General features: G+C 35.7%; 2 protein-coding genes across 2 annotated transcripts; one reads left to right on the forward strand and one right to left on the reverse strand.

Annotated features, from left to right (window-relative positions):
- The first annotated feature begins 1,393 nt into the window (after positions 1 to 1,393).
- On the forward strand, positions 1,394 to 8,637 carry LOC104597050 (serine/threonine-protein kinase BSK5-like). The gene is made up of 11 exons (XM_010258439.3): positions 1,394 to 1,667; positions 1,803 to 1,894; positions 2,020 to 2,240; positions 2,402 to 2,537; positions 3,028 to 3,161; positions 3,250 to 3,355; positions 4,012 to 4,097; positions 5,216 to 5,404; positions 5,937 to 6,098; positions 7,182 to 7,295; positions 8,203 to 8,637. The coding sequence occupies exons 2-11, from the start codon at positions 1,813 to 1,815 to the stop codon at positions 8,446 to 8,448; spliced, it is 1,476 nt and encodes a 491-aa protein (XP_010256741.1). The 5' UTR covers positions 1,394 to 1,667; positions 1,803 to 1,812; the 3' UTR covers positions 8,449 to 8,637.
- Positions 8,638 to 15,263: 6,626 nt separating this feature from the next.
- On the reverse strand, positions 15,264 to 20,543 carry LOC104597049 (uncharacterized). Its single transcript, XM_010258436.3, has 2 exons — positions 19,598 to 20,543; positions 15,264 to 15,758 (listed from the first exon to the last, which is right to left on the reverse strand). Exons 1-2 carry the CDS (start codon positions 20,050 to 20,052, stop codon positions 15,533 to 15,535), a joined length of 681 nt encoding a protein of 226 aa, XP_010256738.1. The 5' UTR covers positions 20,053 to 20,543; the 3' UTR covers positions 15,264 to 15,532.
- Between the last annotated feature and the right edge of the window lie 4,003 nt (positions 20,544 to 24,546).

A 24,546-nucleotide genomic window follows, 5' to 3' on the forward strand; every position in this document is an offset into this window, starting at 1 on the left:
CAACAAAATCATGCACACACATCTGGATCATGAGTGTAGACAAAACCAACCAGCTTATACGCTTTTTTCCATGCTTGGACGATCTCGTGGTCATGGACCTCTCAACAAAAATCATATCATCAACTTGTCAAATTTCGGTGCAAACGCTCCCTTCACACACACACACACAAATATCGGACTATAAGATCCTTAATTACATTTAATTGCAGCCATAACTAGCCTTGAGCCCTTGATCCAGCGTGTAACAAGGCATAGTCCAAGTTGTGGGTATTATGGCCCGCAGGCAAAACTCAAACGACACCCAAATTGCTAAGCAGCCCAAGGCAAAGGCAACTAGCCACTCACCTCTCCTTCCTTCACAACACTCCCAAGTGACCAGTCAGTCTATGTCTGTGTGTTGGGCCTGTTGGGCCCCACCCCACTACATTGTTAGGCCGGGCCTGCTCTATGCTGCCCCACAAATTATGATATGATTTTGGCGCTTCTGCCTCCACCTTCTTACCAAGTTTGACGCCTCCTCTCACATTAATCCCAATTTTCCCCACTAATTCCAACTTCTTAATTAATCCTATTTCCCATCCACTAGTTGATGATTCATCGCTGGCCCATTGGAGTTGGACATTAGCTGATTAAGCCCAAGCCCAGGAAAAAAAAACTCAAGAGGCCACACGGCACGGCATCGCATCGGCACACGTTCAAAAGAGAAAGCCTAGCACTAGCAGTAGGCAGTAGCATAACACACCTTTAGGCTTTAGCTTTCATTGGTCAAACCTACGGTCAACATTCTTGAACAAAATAGTATTTTCCCTAACCTAATTATAATTTATAAATTATAATCGGTGTTAATGTGGGATGCAAGTTGAAAATGACGGGAGTTAACATTAATTATTAATGTTGGCTTTTATATTTTAAGTTCTGTAATCTGCTGGTATCACCTTCTCGGCTTATCCTCATCCTCAAACTCAAGAAGGCTGCCTTCTTCAACCCATTATCCATAAATATCTTTCAAAAAAAAAAAAAAACCCATTAGTCATTACCCATAAATAAACGAGAATGAAAAAAAACGGGGCCGGGCCGCCGGGGCTCCATCTTCCAAACTTGAGTGCAACTTTTACCCTTTCTGATAATTTTTTGTCTACTCCATTTCCATTGCACTCCCACTGCACCGAAAGAAAATGACTTCACCACTAATCGTAAGTCGTAACGCTGCCGCCGACCTGTTAACCGTTCACTCCAACGGAAACAGAGACAGGGGATTCCAAATCCAGAATCACATCGCTCTTTAAAATAAATAAAACCAAATAAAAAACACACAGAAGACAGATAGAGAGAGAGCGAGAGGAGAGGAATGATGAGGTGGGGAAAAAGAAAGATAAAAGCAAAGCACGATACTGGAACGGAAAAAAGGAGAAAAAGGCAATTTGCAGTTCATACGTAGAGAGAGAAAGACATACAAACAGATAGATGGACAGGGAAAAGATTGCTTAATTAAATATTCTTCTATAATTTTTAAATATTACAGAGGAAGAGAGAGAGAGAGATGGAGAGTAGAGAGAGAAAGTAAAACCTTGGATCCACAAATCTGCTTTCTCCCTCTCTCTATCTCTCTCCCCTTCACTATACAAAACGCTCTCTCGCTGTCATTCCTTTTCCCCTCCTCTTTTTCGGTATTCCCCCAAAACGTTCCCTCGCCTCTCTCTCTCTCTCTCACACACACACAAATGAAAACCCTCCCACCTAGTGGTTTCAGAGAAATACAGGCCGTCTGATCTCCGATCTTGTTTTCCTGTCATAACTGTCAGATCTCCGGCGATGGGAGCCCGTTGCTCCAAATTATCCCTCTGCTGGTGGCACTCTAATCTCAAATCCACCTCATTCGAATCCTCCGATCTCGGTAAAGGCCTTCACTTCATTCGACGCTCCAGATCTTCACTCATTCTCTCTTTTTAGACACTGAAAATTCTGATGAGACCGGCTTCTTTGTTTTTTCCTTTTGTCTAACGGTGTAATTATTTGCAGAGAACGGGGGCAAAAACGACCGCGACTCCTTGCCTGGTTTCAGTGAGTACAGCTTGGAGCAACTCAGGGCTGCCACCGCTGGTTTCTCCGTCGATAACATCGTCTCCGAGCATGGAGAGAAAGCTCCTAATGTTGTTTATAAAGGAAGGCTCGAGAACGATCGTTGGATCGCCGTCAAGCGTTTCAACAAGTCCGCGTGGCCTGATGCTCGCCAATTCATCGTTCGTTCTCTCCTTTACATTCCCTTTAGCTTTCCTTTCTATCTGTATTTGATTGATTAGTATACTTCTTTTTCCGACTTTCTTTTTTTCGTTTATTCTTTTGGCTTTTTTTTTTGTTTTTTTTTTTTTTCTGATTCTTATTTGGTTTCATTTTGTTGCAGGAGGAAGCCAGAGCGGTAGGTCAGCTTCGGAATGACCGGTTGGCGAACTTGATTGGATGTTGCTATGAAGGAGATGAGAGGTTACTCGTTGCCGAGTTCATGCCGAATGAAACCCTTTCTAAGCATCTCTTCCATTGTAAGCTTTTCTTACTCTTCATAACAGATACCTCGAGCTTAGTCGGTCTGAGCGAGACAATGTAGTTTACATCCGTACTTTACATTGTTATAATTTGAATTCTTGCTCTGGTTAATGAAAAAATATATATAGCATTGACAATTATCAGTCGTTTTGCTTATAAAGTTCTTTCGGTTAGACTGAATGAACTAAAATGCCGAACTTTTGACCAGAAATGTCTTTAGTTCCAATGAAACTTTATAGTTATAATTGAGGGCTTTAACTGGTCAAAGAACAAAACTGAACTGCTTGAGCTTCTTCTTTCCATATGAGCTAGTAGAACTATAGTATGCTTAGTTGGTAAGAGATATCTCAGCTGACCACCCACTCCCCAAGTAAAAAAAAAGGAAAGAAAAAAATCTTGCTAAATCCTCAGCTGATGCTTGCCAAGTTTATGTTGCTAATTTAGACACTTCAATGGTTCTTATGGGTTGAAAATTGAAATGGGTAGGGGAGGCCCAGCCAATGAAATGGGCCATGAGGTTGAGAGTTGCCTTGTATTTGGCACAAGCCTTGGAATATTGCAGCAGCAAAGGCCGGGCATTATATCATGACCTTAACGCTTATCGGGTGTTGTTTGATAAGGTAAATTATTTCTTTACATTGCTCTTATCTATTGGAAGACCATCTGCCTTTCATTCTCTAGTCCTTATTGTGAGTCAGCACTTGACAGGATGGTAATCCCAGGCTCTCGTGCTTTGGCCTCATGAAGAATAGCAGAGACGGCAAGAGCTACAGTACAAATTTGGCTTTTACCCCCCCAGAATACTTGAGGACAGGTAAATACTTCCTAAGCTAAAGGAAAAGTCACCTCCAATAGACAAGGGGTTTAGTTGTGTACACAATGGAATCAAGAAATATCTGATGATTGGTTTAATTGGTCATACTTCCTAAGCTATTTTTCCTGCAGTTGTGTAAAAACAATTTAGTATAGTGGAAATTGTAGCTTTATAGGTGGTTAATAAGTTTGCCATTTTTTTCTATACTATAATCTAATATACAAAATTTAATTATTCTATGGATTTTCCTCCAAATGACCAAAAGATTCATCGTTTTTCTCCTTGTGACATAAATGATGCCTGCCTGGTTTAGTAAGGTTGCTGATTTTATTTCTCAATTATCCCATAGATGTTGTTTTGACTACTTTGTTTCTTCTAAGAAATGTATATGTTCAATTATCCTTCTCTGTGTGTTTTTATAGGTGGATTGAATGGCCATAATGCAGTTAAAAAAACTGCTACAGGATCAGTTATTAGAAATTTACATGTACATTTCTCAATGATTTTTTATATGTAATTGTTTGCTTATAATTGAATTTAATTCTATGGAACTATTTATCATATTTTATTATGTGCAACTGTTACTGCCTTCTTATTATTTGTCATTTGGTTGAATATAAACTGGTCTACTTGTTTTTGTATTATTTATTTGGCAGGTAGAGTGATACCAGAAAGTGTAGTTTACAGTTTTGGTACTCTTTTGCTTGATCTCCTCAGTGGGAAACACATCCCCCCTAGCCATGTACGTTTTCCTTTCCTCCTCTTAAGCTTGGTTGTAATATGTAGTAAATTGACCTGTAGACATCTTTGGGAACTCTTGAGTTGTCTATAAACTATAAAGCTTGTAATCCTGTTGTTTGTTTAAATTATTAGCAATGTCAACTGCCATATACTTGATTACTTGTGGGCAGGGAACATAAAATGTCCTTAAGGTTGCATTTGGTTGCAGTGCAATTTTATTTACACTAGTACAAATGCATGGGAGTGCAAATGGAAAAAAAATGCAAATTCTTGTTTAATTTTTTTTTGAGTTTTACTTTATTCTTCTTTGTATCTTAATTTACTTCATTTGTACTACAGTCAAACAAAATAAGCTAAACTTTGAAACAAAAATATATCAGAATTTACACTCAAATAATTTGCACTGCCATGGTTTTGCATCAGTGCAAATTTATTTGCATTGCAACCAAACACAGCCTAAGGCTCCATTTGGGAAGAGTGCAAATACAAAAATGTTCAGAGCAAATGCAAATATGTCTGGTTTATAAAAATGCAAAGTTGGTTTAGTTTTGTTATGATAATTTTGTACTCTTGCAAAATGATTTTAGTTGTGATTGGTACAAACATGAATCCCAAGACTGGAATCCACTTTTTTTAACATTGACCAACTTTGAGTCTCTCATTTTGAATGCAAACATGTCTTGGAATCTGTTTTGGCTGTCATTTTCAATACACAGATGCATTCTTACCAAATACCAGCAAAACTGAACCAGAGTGCATATATGCACTGAACCAGCATTTGCACTCTTCCCAAATGGAGCCTGAGGGTAAATCTAAGTGTTTCCATGCCTTGTTAATTCAGAAAAGATTTGGTGTTCCTTCTTCAATTTGGTTGCCCACCTTCCTGTGTGGGGACATGCATACTGTCCATTTTTGTGTTCATGTATTACCACACATTTTTGTATCTGAAGTTTGGTCCAAATCATCATACTAAAATTGGAGGTGCTTACATGTGCAAGAATAGGATGTGCTTTGTTCTTTATATTAAATGTCAGTGATGGATTCTTACTGTTTTTTTCTTAAATATTCCAAAATTTTCAGGATGGAGCTTATCATATATGTTTATATCTCTTTTTGCAGGCACTAGACTTAATACGTGGAAAGAATTTTCTGATGTTGATAGATTCTTGTTTGGAGGGCCACTTCTCTAATGATGATGGAACTGAATTAGTGCGCTTAGCTTCTCGTTGTTTACAGTATGAACCTCGTGAAAGGCCAAATGCAAAGACCCTTGTGACTGCTCTGACTTCACTTCAGAAAGAAACAGAGGTAAACAATATTACTGCATGAAGTGAACTGTTTGGTACATGCTCCACATTCCCATGCAGGGAAAATGATGATCCACTTAAATGGTTGAGATAGCATCTATGGCCCAATACCTTCTGGATCTGTGTTGCTTTTTTTTTTTTTTTTCATAAAATCCAGGAAGTTGTGAATCGGAGGGGGGGGGGAATTCCTCCATTTACACCTAGTTTAAATGTAGTATTGGAATTGTGACCATGGTGTACGCCACTTCATTGGATCTTTTCTTCAATATATATCATCCCTTATTTACCTCCATTTAGTCTATATAATTGTTATTAAATTTGTAGTTGGTTGTTACCTTTTTTGGGTATTATATGTAATATCTGCTTAATCCTGTTTAAATAGGATCTGAATGATCGGGTATTTTCAGAGAGAGCCTTTTAGTAACCTTTCAGCTTATACTTTGGTACCTCCCTGTGGCCAAACATTAACCTTACCAAAGATTTTATTTGGCCTGATAGAAATACATATATTCTCATGTATTGGTATTTAGCAGGTGCCTTCATATACCTTGATGGGTATTCCACATGGAACAGCATCCCCAGTGCAGTTGTTGTTGACACCTTTAGGTGAAGCATGCTCCAGAATGGACCTCACTGCCATACATGAAATATTAGAGAAAATTGGATATAAAGATGATGAAGGGGTTGCCAATGAGGTTAGTGATCATTGATACTAAAGTCTACTTTTCTGTTTCAGATAGGCAAGTAACTACCAATTAATTTTGATTTGATCATGCTAATGTTAATTCCAGTTTTATCTTCTATTATGTTGCTTTTCTTTTTTTAAGTTGGCGAAATAGTCCTGCCAAGTACAACTGTTGCCTTCTGACATATATATCAACTCCAACAGCTGTTATTGTGCTAGTCCTTTTTCTTTTCATTCACTTAAGCAATCAGAGCAGAAGAAAACATGCACACATTCAGAATGTTACACAAAGGAAAATGTGGACACATCTTTCATGAAATAGCGTTTTAGATTTGAGACTTGGTGAATTGTGTGAATGCTCTGTAATAAAATCCTCCTCTCCACCATAGAATGACATGGAATATTGAGCTGCACTTAACTTTGATGGTTGTTTTCTATTTAATTTCTAATTGGGTCATCTGGAATGCATTTTAGCTTTAACTATGGTGTTGGAAGAATTTATGATGGCGGTCTAAATAGTCGGTTGCTTAATTTTTATTTCTGAATGCATATATGCATCAAAATGCTTGTTGTCAGTTAAATCTTTCGAAAGTATTTTTTTTTTTTTTTATGGAAGAATCCAAACTCAAACTGCTTCTTAATTAGATTTGGCATTATAATATGCCAACAACTATGTTACCTGGATACAGCAAGGACATGGCTGGATATATTATTGGATGAAATTTTACACTAAAAATTGAAGTATCCAACATGATACAGTACCATGTACAGTTATCAGGGTATCATAGGTGAAAACTATTTATGGTTCATTAATCAGGTTCCATGGATTACCAAATATCAAATATGTTAAAGCTGAAAAGTTAAACCTATCTGGATACCGATTAGTGCTTTACTGGGAGCATTCTTGCCAAAAACATGAAAATTTTAATAGAAATTTAATAGAGCCCTGCCTTATGAAACTTTTATCCTTCATTTTGTTTGGTCTTTTGCAACATTATCAGTTTATTTCTTCAATTATTTAAACTGAAATTACTTTTGATATACCATGAGTTTCCTTGTTTTATTTAAAAATGTTGTATCGCGACCCTTGCAGCTTTCTTTTCAAATGTGGACCAATCAAATGCAAGAAACTTTAAATTCTAAAAAACAGGGTGATGCTGCTTTTCGTGCAAAAGACTTTGCAACTGCCATTGATTGTTATACACAGGTAAGACCCTTTGCTTGGGAATTTCCCACATTTCTATTTTTATAAGCAGACATTCTGTTTAGCTAGCATATTGTGAAAGTATGTCTACATCAAATTGGTATATATGACACGTCTGGACATGGAAGTAGTAACATTTTGTGTGGTCATTGATTCATAAACAAAGCATATATATAATAAATGTGCTTAAAAATATGCTTCTTAGGGTCTAGAACAACAAAAAATCCTTTAAACTCTTAGAACTAATCTCACTATATGGCAAGGATATCAAGTTGGTTCTTGAGCATGATTAGCTCCACTAGTTTGCATCAGAAAACTTTTCTATGAATATGTTCAACGTAATGTTTAACCATGAATGCTTCATATCAAGGATCAAAATATCAATATGATATGCCCCATATCTGTAGAGCCCAAAATGCACGGAATACACTGATACAATAATGGTTCCAGGGTTTTAAAGCTTTGGGGGGGGGGGGAGGGGGGTTATAAGAGAGATGCTTGTAAAATAAAATAAAAGGGATACAGGGCTGCCCAATGGCTCATCTGGTCCCCTATATAAACTGTCCGAAGAATACCTTGTTTCTAACACTCACTTTCAAGATTATGAAGTATGAATTATAGAACTTAGTCAATCTAGGAACCTGATAGATTAGGGCTACACTTTGGGTGCCAAAGATAAGCTTCTTTACTTAGGCATCCCAATTTTTTGGCTCACTTGGTATATCCTTCTTTCCATTCCTTCTAATAACCATCCTCTGATAGCCATTGTTCAACTTACACAATTAAGTTGAGACACTGGATCTGGTTCTTACCAAAACAGTTTGCCGAGTTACTAATTCTTAGATGATTTTCTAATTATTATTATTCATCATTAGTGTTATAAGTGCTTACTTGATCCTCTATCATGCAGTTCATTGATGGTGGGACTATGGTATCACCAACCGTGTTTGCTAGACGCTGCTTATCATACCTAATGAGTGACATGCCACAAGAAGCTCTTGGAGATGCCATGCAAGCCCAGGTGGTATCTCCTGAGTGGCCAACCGCCTTTTATCTTCAAGCGGCTGCCCTCTTCAGCCTTGGTATGGATACTGATGCTCAAGAGACTCTCAAGGATGGCACAGCTTTGGAGGCGAAAAGGAACAGCAGAAACTAAAAGTGTATAGGTTTTCCTTTTCTTTTTTTTTTTTTTTTTTCTGGTCCATTTCTTCTCTGCTTAGCTTTTGGTCTTTTTTGTTCTTCACTCTCTTGTATTTATCTTCTTCCATTTTTTAAATCTTTTTTAATTCTGAGTTTTTGATACACGAGGATTCTTCTGAAAATCTTTTGTTGGTGCTTATGTCCATCCTACGTTCTCACTTTTTAAGCTATTCTCTAGTGTGCCCTTCCGCGAGAAGGGGGGTTGGACGCTTTGGTCTCATCTCACTTTTAGAAGTACCAAAAAATATCATACTTTTGTGCTGCCTCCTACACAGATATTGTGCTTTTCCATGTTCATTCTGTTTTGCTGCCAAAAAAAAAACATTTAAGCTGAAAACATCTTATTCATATGCTGTCTTTCTTCTACACGATGGAGTGGCACTTTGTTGGGACTTGGGTCAGGTGAATCGGATGAGCCCCAGCCAGTTGAATTTGATTGCTTTGTGCATTCCAACTTTGAATCCTAAGTAGTTGTTTGGTATTGCCACTTAATCAATGCATGTGCTCGCTAACTTGTGCCATTTTTAAGTTTAACTGCTCGCAATTGGTATTCGTAGAAAAGTCTGGCTTTTTCCTTGGCAGAAGTGCCGCATATATGGTTGGGGCCTTGGGGCCTTGGGGGTGGGGTGACGATGATGTGGCCTTAAATTTATGGGCTTTCCTAAAATGAATCAACTGTTAAATCGTCGAAATATCCGAATATGCCATATTGCCACCAGAGCGTCGAGTTCCAATCTCAAAGTCTCAAACAAGTATCTGGATATCCTGTTTCCAGGGATTGATTGGTTGAATAATCACTTTATTCGTTGACGTTCCAATGCAACAGTTTTGCTCTTCGGGTAAATCCCCAGAACGTAGAATGTAGACATCCAATGAATTCTATCCATCCCTAGAACGTAGAAATCAAGCCATCAAACATAAAAATTGCGTACTTAGGTTGGTAAGGTCTCTGCTGGGTATGGGTTGGAGTAAGGAGTAACCCAGCACACAATCGTCAACTGAAGCTTCTCAGTTATGTTGATGGGGTTGGTTTCGGAATGAAATTGACATAACATGCACAAATCTATTTCCCTTGTGATAGATATTTCGTCATTTCATGGCAAACAGGATTTGAATAGCATTTTCCATTTCCATTTTCATTTAGGTTGTGTTTAGTACTTTGGTTTGAAAAAAAAAGAAAGGTAAGGAAAATAAGGGAATGCTAGGAAAACCTTTACAAACCCTGTACAGGTTTTTCGACTTTTCCTTCCTTTTTCTACTTTTTCTTTCAAACCAAACACAGCTTTAGGGATAACTTCTTACTTCTCTCCTAAACAATAAGAGCACTTTTTATTAGGGAGGGAGAGAATTCCTTTCTCATCAACTCTGACTTTTGAATCAGGCTAGACCTGCAGTCAAGAGTTTTATACTGAATTAGCAATGAGGGTTAATTTAGATTAGCTTTTGTTGTTGATGTTTGTTTGGGGTTTTGCAGGTGATTCAGCAAAAGAGGAATTCGAAGATGCACTTCAGGATTTGATGGTGACATGCCAGCAGATTGAAGATTGATTATTTCTGAAAGTTTCCCCAAGTTCAACTTTTTTACAGTTTTCCATTACACGATCCTACTTTGCAGTCCAAATGTACAATATTTCTGTCAATCTGTGCATTAACTAAACCAAACCTATCCAAGTTGTGGTTCTATCCTCACCCAGAATTTTTTTTCTTCTTCCACAATCTTCCATTCCATGATCCTACGGCCGAAAAAATCAAAACCCAAGTAAATGGATACAATTTTGATTGTTTTAGCAGTCAAATTTCAAACTCCAAAGCTTAATAACACTATAATAATAATAATAGAGTTTGACAGGTGTTTGTTTTTCTTTTTTTTTTTTTTGGTAAAAAGACAATATACAAAGATCAGAAATTACAAAGCAGGGGGGAACTCCACCCAGCTAGCTAACCATAAAGTCATCACTTCAGTATAAACACTTGAATTCGATAGGCCTTTTTTTGCTAGATTATGTGCTAGTACATTGTTTTCTCTAACAGAGAAAGAAAAAGAAAGGTCCATGTCTTTACTGGAGTTTATCTTTACAAAAAAAGAAAGCATTATGATCTCCAAACGGGTTCTTTGAGGCTAGAACTTGCATCAGGAACTTATTATCACATTCAACTACAAAAGGGCCCCTTCAAAACTTTTTTGCTAGATTAATGCCTTGGAGGCAAACGAAGGCTTCATCTTGCAAAGGCGACAGAACTGGAGCAGGCCCAAAACAAAAGGCTTCACAACAGTCGAGATGGTTTCTAATGACAGGTCCAAACCCAAGTAGGACCAGAGAAGTTTTAGTAATTTCATATGGTATAATCAATAAAGTGCCTTCTCTTCTCATGTTTCTAACCGCATAGAAGATAAATAATACCCTGTAAAATTAGGATTTGAGCCATTGGAGATTTGGAGTTACTCGATACTTTTCTTGTTGCTGTGACAAATCTGCCATTATATGTGCATTGTCACATCTATACTTGCTATTTTAAATTAAAAAGTATGAATAGCCTCATTAATATTTCTGAAATTTTTTTATGACAAAATTTACCCTTCCATATTTAAATTTATTGAAAAAAAATGAAGACAAAAGGGTAATCAATTATTAATATAAATAAGTTGAAAAGATACAATTATAAGATATTCAATGCATTCAATTTCTTCTCATTAAATCCAACACTTAAGGTATTAATTTGCATTCACCTTCATTGAATCATATATTTAAGGTATTTTTATTTCTTATCATCATTAAATTCTACTAATTAAATTCATACATAATAAATTAATAATTCCAGTAACATAAAAACATACTTTTAAAATCTACCTAAAAAAATAGTGTTTTCATCTAGGCAATGGTAAGAAATTAAACCATTTTGGGTCAAATGAGCCAATCCATATTGTCACAATTAAATAAAAAAATAAAAAAAAATAGATAAAATGAAAAAATATAGAAATTAAAAAAATTGAAAACATTTTTAACATCATATATTCGACATATTAAACAATAATAAGTATGATAAATAAGAAATGATTTTATTAATGATGGAAATGGAATGTCAAATTTAAAACCGATTAGAAATAAAACTATTTTCCTATTCTCTCTCATTAAATCTCATATTAAGGTATAATCTTTTATTAAATCCACAAAAAAAAAATTAATATTATGAAAAATAATTTGCAAACAAAACAATTTTCTTCCCTCCCAATGATGGATAAACAATTCAACCATTTTGGGTCAAATGGGTTGATAAATAATGTCATAATTAAATAATAAAAAATTTAAATATATAAAACATATAATACAAAAAAATAAAAAGAATTGGGTATATCTAATATTGAATATTCATTATACTAAACAAAAATATGTATGAAATGTAAGAAGTAATTTTATTAATGATGAAAATAGAATGCCAAAGTTAAAATCAACCTATAAATGAAATGATGTCATGGCAAATAATAAAATTTTTAAAAATAAAAAAATATAAATAATAACAAAAATAAAAATAAAAAAATTGGGCACATATCTAATATTATATATTGGGTACATATCTAATATTATACATTAACTGATGATATGATAGTTAAATAATAAATCTTTAAAAAATAAAAAAGTACAAGTAATCAAAAGAATATATTAAAAATTATATATTAATTGTGTCAAACAAAAATTAAGTATGATAAGTAAAAATTATTTATATGATATATAACTTAAAAAAATCCGAAAGTAAAGCTATTTTCTTATCTAGATGGTGGGTTAATGATCCAACTTCTCAAAGAAATTCATGATGTCATAATTGAATAATAAATATTTAAAAAAAGATAGAACATAAACAATGAAAAAGTACAAAATTCTGTTGCATTTGAGAATAAAAAATTAATAATAATAATAAGAATAGTAATAATAATTGTTATTGTAATTTAAAATTTCCATATGTAATGCACATGCACATTTACTACAAGCATTTGAGTTTATTTTTAATCATATTTTTACTTTTGTTAGTTTTCATTTCTTATCTTAATTATGATATATCTAAAATTCAAGTAATTAATATGAAAAAAATTTCTCACATGCAATGCACGTGCTTAATTACTAGTTAATTGAAGTATCAGGAAAAAAAAATGGAAGACATCAAAACTGCCAACATTATTAATTCAATGGTTCAAAATGGAGATTAATTTAATGGTTCCTTTTTTCAAATTGTCTTGAAGTTTGTTTAGCAACCAGCTCGGAGAAGAACTCAGAACTTCTCAGGATTCCAGGAAACCTCTTTGGGTGGCTATATGGGCAGCCATATCCCCTAGGCGCTTTACAAAACTGAGCTTTTAAACCCAAATTAGTCATACTAGGTGAAGAATGTCCTTGGTCACGAACCAGCTTTCTTTTGACCAAGCTTCACTTGTAACATACAGACCCGGAAACCTACTGCCTGCAATCACTGTCCAAAGCGGTCATGTTCAGCCTTAGTTTCTTTATTAACAAGATTCCTTCCTTCCAACCTAAAACTTCTGCCTGATGTGGAGATGTTGAACCCCAAAGTGTGTTTGGTTTGACAGAAAATAAGAGGGAAACATAAACATTTGATGGAAAGTTGTCAAGGAAATTTGCAAATTTACTAATGAAATTTCCCAAAACTTTCTGTTTCTCTTTTATTTTTTATCAAACCAAAAGCTATTGATCCTGTTTATTTGAAACTACCATCTAACCGAAAACACTAAAGTATATGATTGACAACTACAAATTGCATATTATCCATGAGAGAAAAGCATGGTTAAATTTGTCCCTATTTCTATTTTATATATTTAAAACAGGGAACTTTTTCTTGGTGCGTGTGATCTGTTGGAAATAGATCCAATTTTTCATTGTCTTTGGATTTGTTAGAAAATTTCCCATGTTCCTAGTGGTATCAAGAAGCCAATGTGCCATATATCTTATCAATTTTTATATATATATTTTTTAACAAAACAAACAATGAAAAAAACTGATATACACTTCCTAGGAAGTGCCAATATGCCATATCTGATATCCCCATATAAGATATGCACTTCCTAGGAAATGAAAAAATTGATTTATTTCCCTTTAGTACTAAAAGATACAAATATTGTGTACTAAGAAAAAATACAAGGAATTTGACTCTTTTTGATTGTGTAATCACATGAGAAACCATTAATGGTCAAACATGGTGAAAACAATGGTCAATGACCTGTTTCTTAATACTTCTTGGAATGTTAGTGTAGATTTCCTCATTCTGGACTTCTTGTTTGATTAGTTGTGAAGAATGCTTCCCTAGGAAGGACCTCCATAATGGCTTGATCATTTTTGAGAACTTGAACCTAAATGTGAAGTAGAGAGACAAGAAATTATTCTTCTTTCTTTTTCTCTCTTGAGATTGAAGTGGAATTAAAGTGAGTTCATAGGTGTTATGGCTTGCAATTCTCAAGTGTATTTTTGCGAGACTGAAGGAGAGAGCATTTTCTTCCTAAGGCACAATTTGGTATAGCATATGATTAAGGCTACCACCTCAGTCTACTTATTAACCAATCCCATTTAAGTGGGATGTTGGTTGAAGTTAACTCCTTTATATGCTCTCTAGTATGTAGGAGTTAAATGGTCTTGCTAATGGGTCTACTCTATTACAACAAGGTCTCGACCTAATTAGACTCGGTACATTTAGATTATTAGACCATGGATCATGTCCACTAGGACTTAGTTCTTGGGCCATGGAGGCCCATATTAATTTGAAGCCGCCATGCAAATTAGCTCCATTTCCTTAAGAAAATTCACATGTCTACAGGTATCTTGGCCAAAAACGCATTAATCTCAATTTGGTCCTTTCTATGCATAGGGAAATGTAATTAGTAGGGGTATATTTGGCAATATAGATGATTTTGTTTTAATAAAACAAAAGCAACTGCCATGTCAAGGAGGGAATAAACAAGGAAAAATCACCGATATGAGCACATATAAATTCTTGTCTACATTCAAGGAATGTATTGTGGAACAAAAACTATGCAAGAAGGATTCTTGGGCCATGGGGTCAGCTATACGAATCATTCTTTTTTTCTGTTCAGCTCCTAATTCTAATAGTAAAGATAAGCCAGGGCAAGCATCGGCTTTATATAGTAAAGACAATATAACATTTTCATATTTTTTTTAATCCAATCTATTAATGAAATTACAATACTCTAACCAAAGATTAGTCCAATCTAGACCGGATGGATAAGATTCAAGTCTAACCCAGATATTATAGGATCCAATCTGAAGCTTCCCATATCCAACTTGAAATCAAATCCCAGCCGTTCGTGGTCCAATCTTTGATCATGTAAGAGTTGGAAGGTACGTGAGCTCTACATGATCTCTGTAATTTATTCAGTTTTCACTTTTCCTCATTCAAATAACACCTTGAACTGACTATTGAGAAGCACCAAATGGGTCTGTGGAAGAAACACCTCAAAGAGGCAGGACGACGAGCAGAAAAGTGGCTCAAAATCAAGGCAAAGCTAACCAAGCATATACACAACCTATCCCACTAAATGATAATGCCCTTGAACCTTAACAACTGTACTACACTAAGTAGTTCTAAGTGTAGTGCTAGAATTTGGATATCTATTATCTTGTATTGATTCATCACCTTATCATAGGAGAACAGGGCCTTCATGAAACTAAGTCTGTCCAGAGCACATTTTTTAGCACTGTCCGAAAACAGAAAGATTGTTATCAAGAAAAGGAAGAAAGGGCAACCATGTAATGGAAGCAATAACATTACATATATGATATTGTAGGTCCTGTTAAAAGGAAAAAAAAAAAAAACAACACGTATATAAGATGATATAGGATGCCCCCCTGAGCTCTGGTCAAACCAGAGGATATAACATGCAAATATGGATATAATGCGGGTGAGAATGGAGGGCCAAAGGTAGAGGTGAGATACCCTCTAATATACCAAGGTTTAGGACTTGCCTGATGCTCCTCATCCATCACAGCAACAGAGAGATCAGGATCTATTTTATGGTGTTTTCACGAAGGTACGTTGAAGTGAAAGAGCCAAGATATCACAAAGGCAAAGACCATGCAGGCAAGCAGAAAATTAAGGAAGCGATGGCCATGCCAAAAGCTTCGACTCTCAGCAGGTGGAGCAGGTGCTGGTGCTGCAGCATTATTTGTCTCATTCCACTGCTCCATGAACTCAGTATCATTCACACCAACAACATTGCGCGCAATTGAACCACAAATTTCACATGTCCTGCCAAAAAAAGTAAGGCATAAATAAATACATATGCAGAGAGAGAGAGAGAGAGAGAGAGAGATTTTCTTTTATCAATGCATATCCGTTTTGATATACAGCAGAGGGTCCTTAGGACAAATTTGCTAAAGTGAAGAAAAGCTGAAGTTCCAAAATAATTGGGACAGGATTTTGGGTATGCATAAACATCTCCCAACAATGGATCCAATATGTGTATGCATACACAAATGAAAGGAAGTAGGAACATGCCAATATTTTCATATGTTATACAATACTAAAGTTTATATATGCAATAGTTGTCTTCTGATGTTCATTGTCATACAATACTAAAGTTTTTATATGCAATATCTTCATGGACTACACAAGACTTTTCATGGTGGGCTGGTCCTTCTCTGACATCATCACCTGCAAATGCCTTGAATGCTAATATGAGTTGGCCTTTTTCCCCTGGATACTTGGATTCTGACAACTTATTATAATTTTCAGTATTTCATGATTAAAGCATAGCATTGCAATACAGAAACTTCGGAAAATTGAAACTTTGGTGATAAGATTCAAAATCCATTATTTAAAGTTGCGCTTCCTGATAGTCCATTTATCCATAACAGACCTTAAGTTAGAGGTTAAATTTCTTGGACTAAAAGCAATATGATGGAAATGAAGAAAAACCAAGCGGCATCACAAGTTTTTATGAAGGCATCTTGCCAGTATTAGTTTGCAGAACATACTTACCTAAAAGAAATAGTAATTTGTAATACTGCTAACAGTAGAAACCCTCTGCCATTCAGCCTGGGGCTATTGAATTGATCCACACCCTCCAATCAATGGGTCGGTCAATCTCTTGGAATAGCCAATGGCAGAATACCATACCAGCCAGCTGATCCAAAAATCACATACTCTTACATTGTCAAAGAAACAAAAGAAAAAAAGAAAAGGAAAAATGCATCTTCCTATATTAAAAGTGACCATCCAGAATGATAAAACAGCTAGATGGTCAAGACTATGATATTGATGCTGTTTTCCATGACAGATAATTCAAGAAACAACCATTCAATTGGACCAAAAGAAAAGAAAAAAACACATCTTCCTATATAGAAAATGACCATCCAAGATGATAAAATGGCTAGATGGCCAAGACCATGATATTGATGTTGTTTGCCAAGACAGATAATTCAAGAAACAAACATCCAATTGGATCATCTAGAGTGTTGAGACGGTCCCAGGACAGTGTATTTTTGTTGAGAACAATGAACTTGGTGCAGTAAGTAAATGTCCAGTCTAGCTCATGTTGTGAAGGAACTTCACCAGGCCTAATGGCATGACATGCTGAACTGGAGTTCCAGGCCCAACGAAATTTGGATGAGTCTTGAGGTGCCTGATTTCAGCCTCTACAGGGCCAGCAAGAACCATCTAAAAATGTTTGAAACGGGCAAAGAGAGAGATAATATCTTTACCAAACGTTTCAATAAATCTCCCAGAAACTCAATAATTAATAATGGAAAGAATTATAAAGCAACAAGATTCTCAGATAAAGAACTATTTTTATGAATCCCTCCTTCCACGTTTCCCAATCTAGCTAACTGCATTTAAGATACTGATAGCAAGACAAAGACAGAAGTTGCACTACTGGGATACAAGTAAAAGGTAAACAAGGTCAACAATGAGACATGCAATTCTGGCAGAAATGTTTGAAAAGGCAGTCATGGGTCACTCGAACATATGAAAAAGTAATCAGAATGGCTCAGATTATTATTCCAAATGGAGATGAAAATAATTGACGATGGGGGTCATGATTGCTACATCTGTTGATAATGTAAATATTTTAGACCAGCAGATCATAAACCCTCAAAGTTAAATTTATTACTTTATTTATCTGTTCTACATGTTTGGGCCTATTTTATGCTTCTCATACATACTTCCTTTATCTTCTGGTCTCTCTGTAACTCTTTATTTAGTAATTGTAAAAAGTTCATTTCTGTTTATGGCAAGGAGTTTATTTCCCTTTCTATTAATTGTTTTTCTTTTTCTATAATTAGAATTTGCAGTCTCTGTAATTTAGGAGAGATTCTGGAATTAAAGACCTAAAATAAAGTTCTAGGATCTGCCCTCCTGCTCTTCTTTCCTTCCTTGGGACTATAAAACCAAAACACTGACAACTCAACCCTTTTCCAAGGCTAAAATACTTTTAGCTTCATTTAGTTAATAGTCAAACGAAAAATTACTCTTTTAGTCTATACCTCCACAACCACAGATATGAATATAAGCAGAATCAAGTTGGCTGATGCTGTTAATAACATAAGCAGAAAGGAAGATGTATTGGACAGGGTGGCAAGCAACTAGATCTTGGGGCCAGAAAAGGTCATTCTAGGCCAGTATGGGACTGGGCTAAACCCATCCAGAGAGAGCTTAGCCCATTACCGCCCCTAGCATAAAAGCCATTATCCAATGAAAAATTCAGGGAGGTCTTCCGAGTGGCCGTTCCTGGATGCACTCCTGGACTGGCCTAAATCCTGAAGGGTCATTTTGGTAACAAGTTGAAGGGTCATTTTGGGGAAAAAAAATGAAAAAACCCATGGAGATATTCGATAGGAAAAGAATCAAGTAGAAAATTGGTAACAATCTAGTCAAAGTGATACATGCATTCTCCACTTGATAGTATAGAATGAGAAGAAAGAAAAAATATGCATACACAGAGAAATAAAATCCCATAAATGGGGAAGGGACATTTAACTTGGACACACAAGAGTGTGCTAATTTCAGGCACAAACAGGATATGCCTAATATCAGGATTTCGGAAAACCAGATATGGAAATGAACTCATAAAGTCGAAGACAACACCAGGACACCTTATAGTACAAATGGCGTTGTAACAGGTGTACCATTAAAATACGAGTTTGAAAATTGAAACAAATCATATCAACCCAGATAGGCGTTCTTAGGTTGATCAGAGGTCAAAACTCATGATGGTTTCTAATGTCTGATGGATCCAATTTATTTGGGACTAAAGGAAATTGCCTTTTTGCCTAAAAATAATGTTATTCAGATCATTTCGTTGAAGTGAAATGCATTATGAAATGATGCTTCTGTAGAAATGCATATTGCATTTACATTAAACAAATGGAAAGTCTACAATTCTCCATTTAGTGAACGAATCAGAATATCATCTTGACAGTATCTCCAAGTAATAAATCCTTCTATTTGATGGCAATTACATTAATAAGGGTCAAATCACCGCTTTCAAGAAGAAAATGAGAAACCAGAAAGGAGAGGACGAGAAACTGCAATTGCCGTTCTGGAACTCTAAAACAAAGGCGAAAGGAATCATTGGCACAAATTAGATACATAAACAGAACTTCCTGATGCTTTTAACTTTTGCTTTATTTCCCTGATGCCCTTTGTTTAATATAATCTGCTTTACTTTCCACCCTTTTTTATGAAATCCACGACAGAGAAGCAAGTTGCTTCCCATTTAAGTTTCTAAAACCATGTGCTCTACATTAAATGAGATCCTTATACTCTACGTTCTGCCTCAAAAACTAGCGCTTAGAACCTAGACAAGAATTTCAAATTAATATCACAGATATGACTAATGTTGGATGATATCTTCCTCATTTACCAGAAAAATTACCAACTTGCAAAGGGAATTCACAAATTCACGGTATGCAATAGATGAGATACAGCAATGAACAGAAGCATCTCGCTGTAGGGAAATTCCATGAGCATCTTAAGTCGGCAAATAAGTAAACCACACAAAGGGTTTTTGTTACAGAAAAACGGAATCGAGCATAAAAGGTTGAATTTTATAACCAAACACAGTAATGCTAGGGCTTTCTACTTACTTGTTTCCCTTAATCTTAAACCAGGCCTCAGCGCATTGCTTGTGGGCAGCAGCCAAATCATCCTTACAGGAACAACCCAATTCAATAGGAATTCCAGATTCCTGATTAGTGCTGTCCAAGCTTAGGTGACAAATCCTGCAGTCTTTCTCTACTTTAGCTAAATGCACTTTAATCTCCGGAACCCCATTTTCTAAATCTACCTCCACCGAGCAATCCGACGCCGAAGAGTTCCTCCGGGGGACTGAACTCTCCACATTCTCGGGATCAGACACGCTAGAGAACCTGTACTCATCATACGACCCACAGGCAGTGGAACCGAACTGGGAGTGCCACGACCGGTCGTCAGCATCGGAGAAGCAGACACTTTCCTCACTCCCTGCATCGCTTGCAGCAACAGAACGACGACGACCACCTCCTTCCTCTATATCAACATGGGACTTCTCTACAGCTGCCATTTCTAAAACCCAGGAGCAGAAACTTCATGTATTGGTGGTAAACAGCTTAAGACTCTGCCCGAAAGACATGACGTGAACACTCTGCAAGGTTGAAGGTTTGCAGGTCTAAACCATTGTCGCTCCAGAAGGAGCAGGATAAAGGCGAATAAAAAATCTCGTAAATCTATGAGATCACGGAGATTGCAACAAGTGGGTTTCTGAGCAGTTGGTCTCTCTTTATCTCCTCACAGACTGTCAGTACCTAGCTCTCATAAAATACAAAAGAACTTCAGTTTCCGCAGAGAGAAATAAACAGCAGACGATGAATAGAGGGGGATTTAAGGAGACAATCTACAGTCTTTGCAGGAATTCATGACTAGCTCTGATTTTTCACAAATAAATTTGGATTCAAGAAAGGATATTGAAAATTTTTGAAAAAAAAAATGGAATTTTATAGAAGAAAGCTGTGAGGTAAACGTTTACAAGGAATGGTAAGGAATAAGGGCCAAGGGAAGAAGAGCCGGTTGTCCAGAAATATATATACATGGAGGTCGAATTTTACAGGAAAATTAATATCCACTTTTTCTAAAGATAAAAGAAAAATACAATAATCTACATCAGTCAGAACTCAGAAGAAGACTGGTAGAAATTCCCGGAAATTTTGTCCGTCTTTTCCTTGTAATGTACTGGTATTTTCCTATTTTTTTCCCCTTCACCAACAATAAAAAATATATATATATATATATATATATATATATATCTATAAAAAATAAACAATAAAAAAATATAAAAGTTGTACTAAATGACAGATTTAACCCTAAAATTAAAGAAATGACCTTGGAAGTTCCATTGCATTTTACGATGAGTGAGAGAAGTGAGAAGAAATATTAGTGTGAAGGGTTTGAACTTGAACTTGAAACGACGGTCAATTAATTCTCTTTTACTTTAGTTAGTGCCTATGATGATTTCATTATTATTAGTTTAATAAATTGATTGATTTTTGACACGCTCGTCGATGCATAGTATTTAGCTACTCCACTCCACCACGTAATCGGTAATATTACTTTTTATTATTTTTTTACTTTTTCAGTTGGCCAAAACTCAAAAGGGAATCATAGCATAAATTGCAAGGTGCGTCGTCCAATTGTCTGACTTGTCCCAACGCCGCACATCAACAATACTACATTTACGATCAAGAACAAATATTCTCTATTCATAGAATTTTGTGTGATCTGCTTCATCTAATGGGCCGATTGGTCAGTGGCCCACCTCGAAAAAAATGCTGTCGAAAATTGAAATTGGGTAGACGTGTGGACCCCCCCGTACTCTGTACTGTAGTCACGAAAGAATACAGATTTTATTCATTTATTCATGGAGGACTGGTTCCGTTGACATTAAAATTAAATGGACCTTAGATTTAGATGCGCCATAAAATTTCCCATTTCTCAGATACTGAGAACTGGGAAATATAATATTCTATTTTGTGAGTATCAGGTACTCTAATGGAGTACCACTTAACCGTAGTCCTTTCATCAAATTAAAGAAGATACGTGCTCTTAATATCCGAGGTTCTGAATCGTACAGTTACTTGGATGCACCTTTACCGTGATGACTGATGAGATGGTTAATGGACCTTTATATTTGTTTTATTAAATAGAAATTTGGACCTTTCTTTCTGGTGGCCCATACTGGACCCACTTGTGGCTTAGTTAAGTTAAGGCTATAGTTTTAGTTTTAGTTGAGCTAATTTCTCAGATGGGCTCTCTAATACATAGGCGCTTCTAGTTAAGCCTACCTCATCAGTCGTTACTAGTGGGCCTCTCTTTTCTAATATTTTGATTAAACTTTTCTTGTGGGTTTAAATTCTTTTGTAAGTTAGTGGCAACTAACTAGAGATTCCCGGGTTTTGCTTAATCTATATTTATATATTAATGATTTTAAAAATTAAGTCAACTAAGAGAGAAGAAGCCTGTCAATGTTTATAATAGAATTTTACGGCTACGTGCAACAGCACAGAACAGCAGAATCAATGACGTTTTCTAAAACTAGTTTTCTTTTCTTTTGTTTTATAGATCTTATTAGTTGTGTATTTTTATTTTTATAATATACATTTCTTTGTGAGTTTTTTTTTTTTGAAATTGTATATGGGAAGTAAAGGAATAGAGATGTGAATGGGCTGCTTCTACCTGATGTATCAGACCAACCTAACCAATTTTATAGGTTCTGGTTATCAGTTTTGTTTCCGGTTATAATTATTGGGTTAGGACTGATTTTTATAATTTTTGCATTTAATAATATATAAAGGTATCTTCTTTTTATAATTTTTGTTTTAATGTATGTCTAAAAGAGTAAATTTTATAGACAGTATATAAGATCATTTTGGTTAAAACACTTGTTGTTTTATTAGAATTCGGATTAGCTGAATGCAATGGCTATGTGTGAAACCAATGAAAATGCCCCTCGGAAGCTCTAAATGCTATGTGATAGATTAGGCAGAGTTTGGAAGAAGCACAAATGCAAATATGTAGAGTACAAAATCTTATATTTTGTATGTATTTACGTTGTACATATTTGCATATGTACTGCTTCCAAACTGAGCCTAAGTGATTGTGAATTATATCCTTTTTTATGACTGGTATTGGGCGTTGTCATTGGTCACACAGCCTGCTAAATAGCTATCACGTTCAACCAAACTTATTTCGTTTTATTAACATATAAACAATTTATTACTTACAGCCAATTTTTAATAAGGTTATATTATCAAATAAGAAATTTCAACTTGTTATTTCATAAGTAATTATAAATGCCAAATTTAATTGGGTCTTATCAGATCACACCGAATTATTCCAATTAATAATTGCCTTTAGCTTTGAATCTATCTTAATAAGAACGATTAATAATCAGTTAAGACTGCTCAACCCTATACACCAAACAAGCCCCCACCCATTGACAAGGCAAAATGTCACTTCAAAACCTTCTATTATGACGGGAGGGTACCGGGCCAATACAACAGCCTAAATATGAAAATGAAATGCACGTATGATAGAGCTGGGGTTGTACATCTTGATTGGCCAAGTATTGCAAATAGAACTGTGGACGATTTGAACTGAAGTGTATGGAACCCTTACATTTACATATCCAAATGCCAAAGACAACAACCACACTTCTCATTGTAAACCAGCAATCAATCCTTTGTGGTATAGGTAGGTGATGAGCAGCAAGTGCACTCTTCTTGACTTTCTTTTTTTTCTGGTAAACCACTTTGAAATGTATAGACATTATAATTTATATAGAGTGAAGAAGATATATGCAATTGGGTAGAGAGGGTTGGGTAAAGAGGAGTAGGTATGATAGAATCTCTAATCACAGAGAAGTACTTTTCATCTATTGCACTCCCCGAGCCTAAAAACATCAATGTAGTTTAGAATTGATAGGGACTGGACAGCCCCCAATGGGCCCTTTTCAAGTGTACTATAGTTATTATTTGAGCCTGGTCTGGGCTTGTTCCAGGATTCAGGACTTTTGGTTTGGGTATGAGTCGTATGACCATTCATTATAAACCTACCGGTCTAAAAGGCCTCTTGCTACAATGTTTCACTTTTTATATGATTGACTATGATTATGACCAATATGTTGATATATTAAACTACTGCAATTATAACCAATATTATCGAGCTAAGTTTATTTGAAAAAGTCAGAGTTAGATTCCATAAATGGCCAAGCCTGGTACTTAGTATGGGCTTAAAATTTTGTCCAAGCCTAACAAAAGAATGGGCCGGATTGGGTTAACCCTTAAGTTATCTGACCTATGAATATATCTTTAGGTGAGGTCTCTAAATAGGTTTTTATTTTCTAACAAGCCTCCTCATGAGAAAGCCCACTGGACTTGAAGTGAATAAGCATAAGCCCACCTAGACCTTGTGCTATAATTTAATAATTATAATGGGGTTACGAAAATCGAACACTAAACCACTTTATAATACATGCTTCGCTATCATATCAAAGAAACATTTAACTTAAAAGCTTAAGTTACTGAATGAAATCCCTAAATAGGTTTTTATTTTCTAACAACATGGTGAGAATAAAAAATGCATTGTCAAACACCAATTTGCATTGAGCCTGCCAAATTTGTCATAGCACTATAAAGGATTGGGCAAGGACAGATAAGTGAGAAGTATTTGCTGGGAACTCGATCCCAAGAATACAAAAAATACATCCAATCAGTAAGGGACCACTCACCCTCATACTCATGGGACCTACAAATCAAATGCGCCAAGAGACAGCAAGAGAAGAATATGCTCCATCGACTCCTCATTGTTCATTACAAAGGGAACACTGTGAATCCAACTTTTAGCACCCAACAAATAAACTTGGCAGCAAGTGCTTGAACTTCCAAAACATCATATCCCAAGGGGGTATCTGACTGAAGGGAGATGGGATTGGGAGCGCCATATAACTTCAGTAATATGAACTAGAAAGAGAGAGAAAGTATGGAATCCTGGTCAACTCTCTAAA

Source organism: Nelumbo nucifera, chromosome 2 (genome assembly GCF_055504915.1).
Source record: "Nelumbo nucifera cultivar China Antique chromosome 2, China Antique-T2T, whole genome shotgun sequence".
Taxonomy (NCBI): Eukaryota; Viridiplantae; Streptophyta; class Magnoliopsida; order Proteales; family Nelumbonaceae; genus Nelumbo; species Nelumbo nucifera.

Excerpts from the sequence above, each read along its gene's own strand:
- LOC104597050 (XM_010258439.3), top strand. The coding sequence starts at position 1,813 with ATGGGAGCCCGTTGCTCCAAATTATCCCTCTGCTGGTGGCACTCTAAT. Across the intron at positions 3,162-3,249 it reads ATCGGGTGTTGTTTGATAAG|GATGGTAATCCCAGGCTCTC; the intron begins GTAAATTATTTC and ends AGCACTTGACAG. Across the intron at positions 6,099-7,181 it reads ATGAAGGGGTTGCCAATGAG|CTTTCTTTTCAAATGTGGAC; the intron begins GTTAGTGATCAT and ends CGACCCTTGCAG.
- LOC104597049 (XM_010258436.3), bottom strand. The coding sequence starts at position 20,052 with ATGGCAGCTGTAGAGAAGTCCCATGTTGATATAGAGGAAGGAGGTGGT. Across the intron at positions 15,759-19,597 it reads TTTAAGATTAAGGGAAACAA|GACATGTGAAATTTGTGGTT; the intron begins GTAAGTAGAAAG and ends TTTTTTTGGCAG.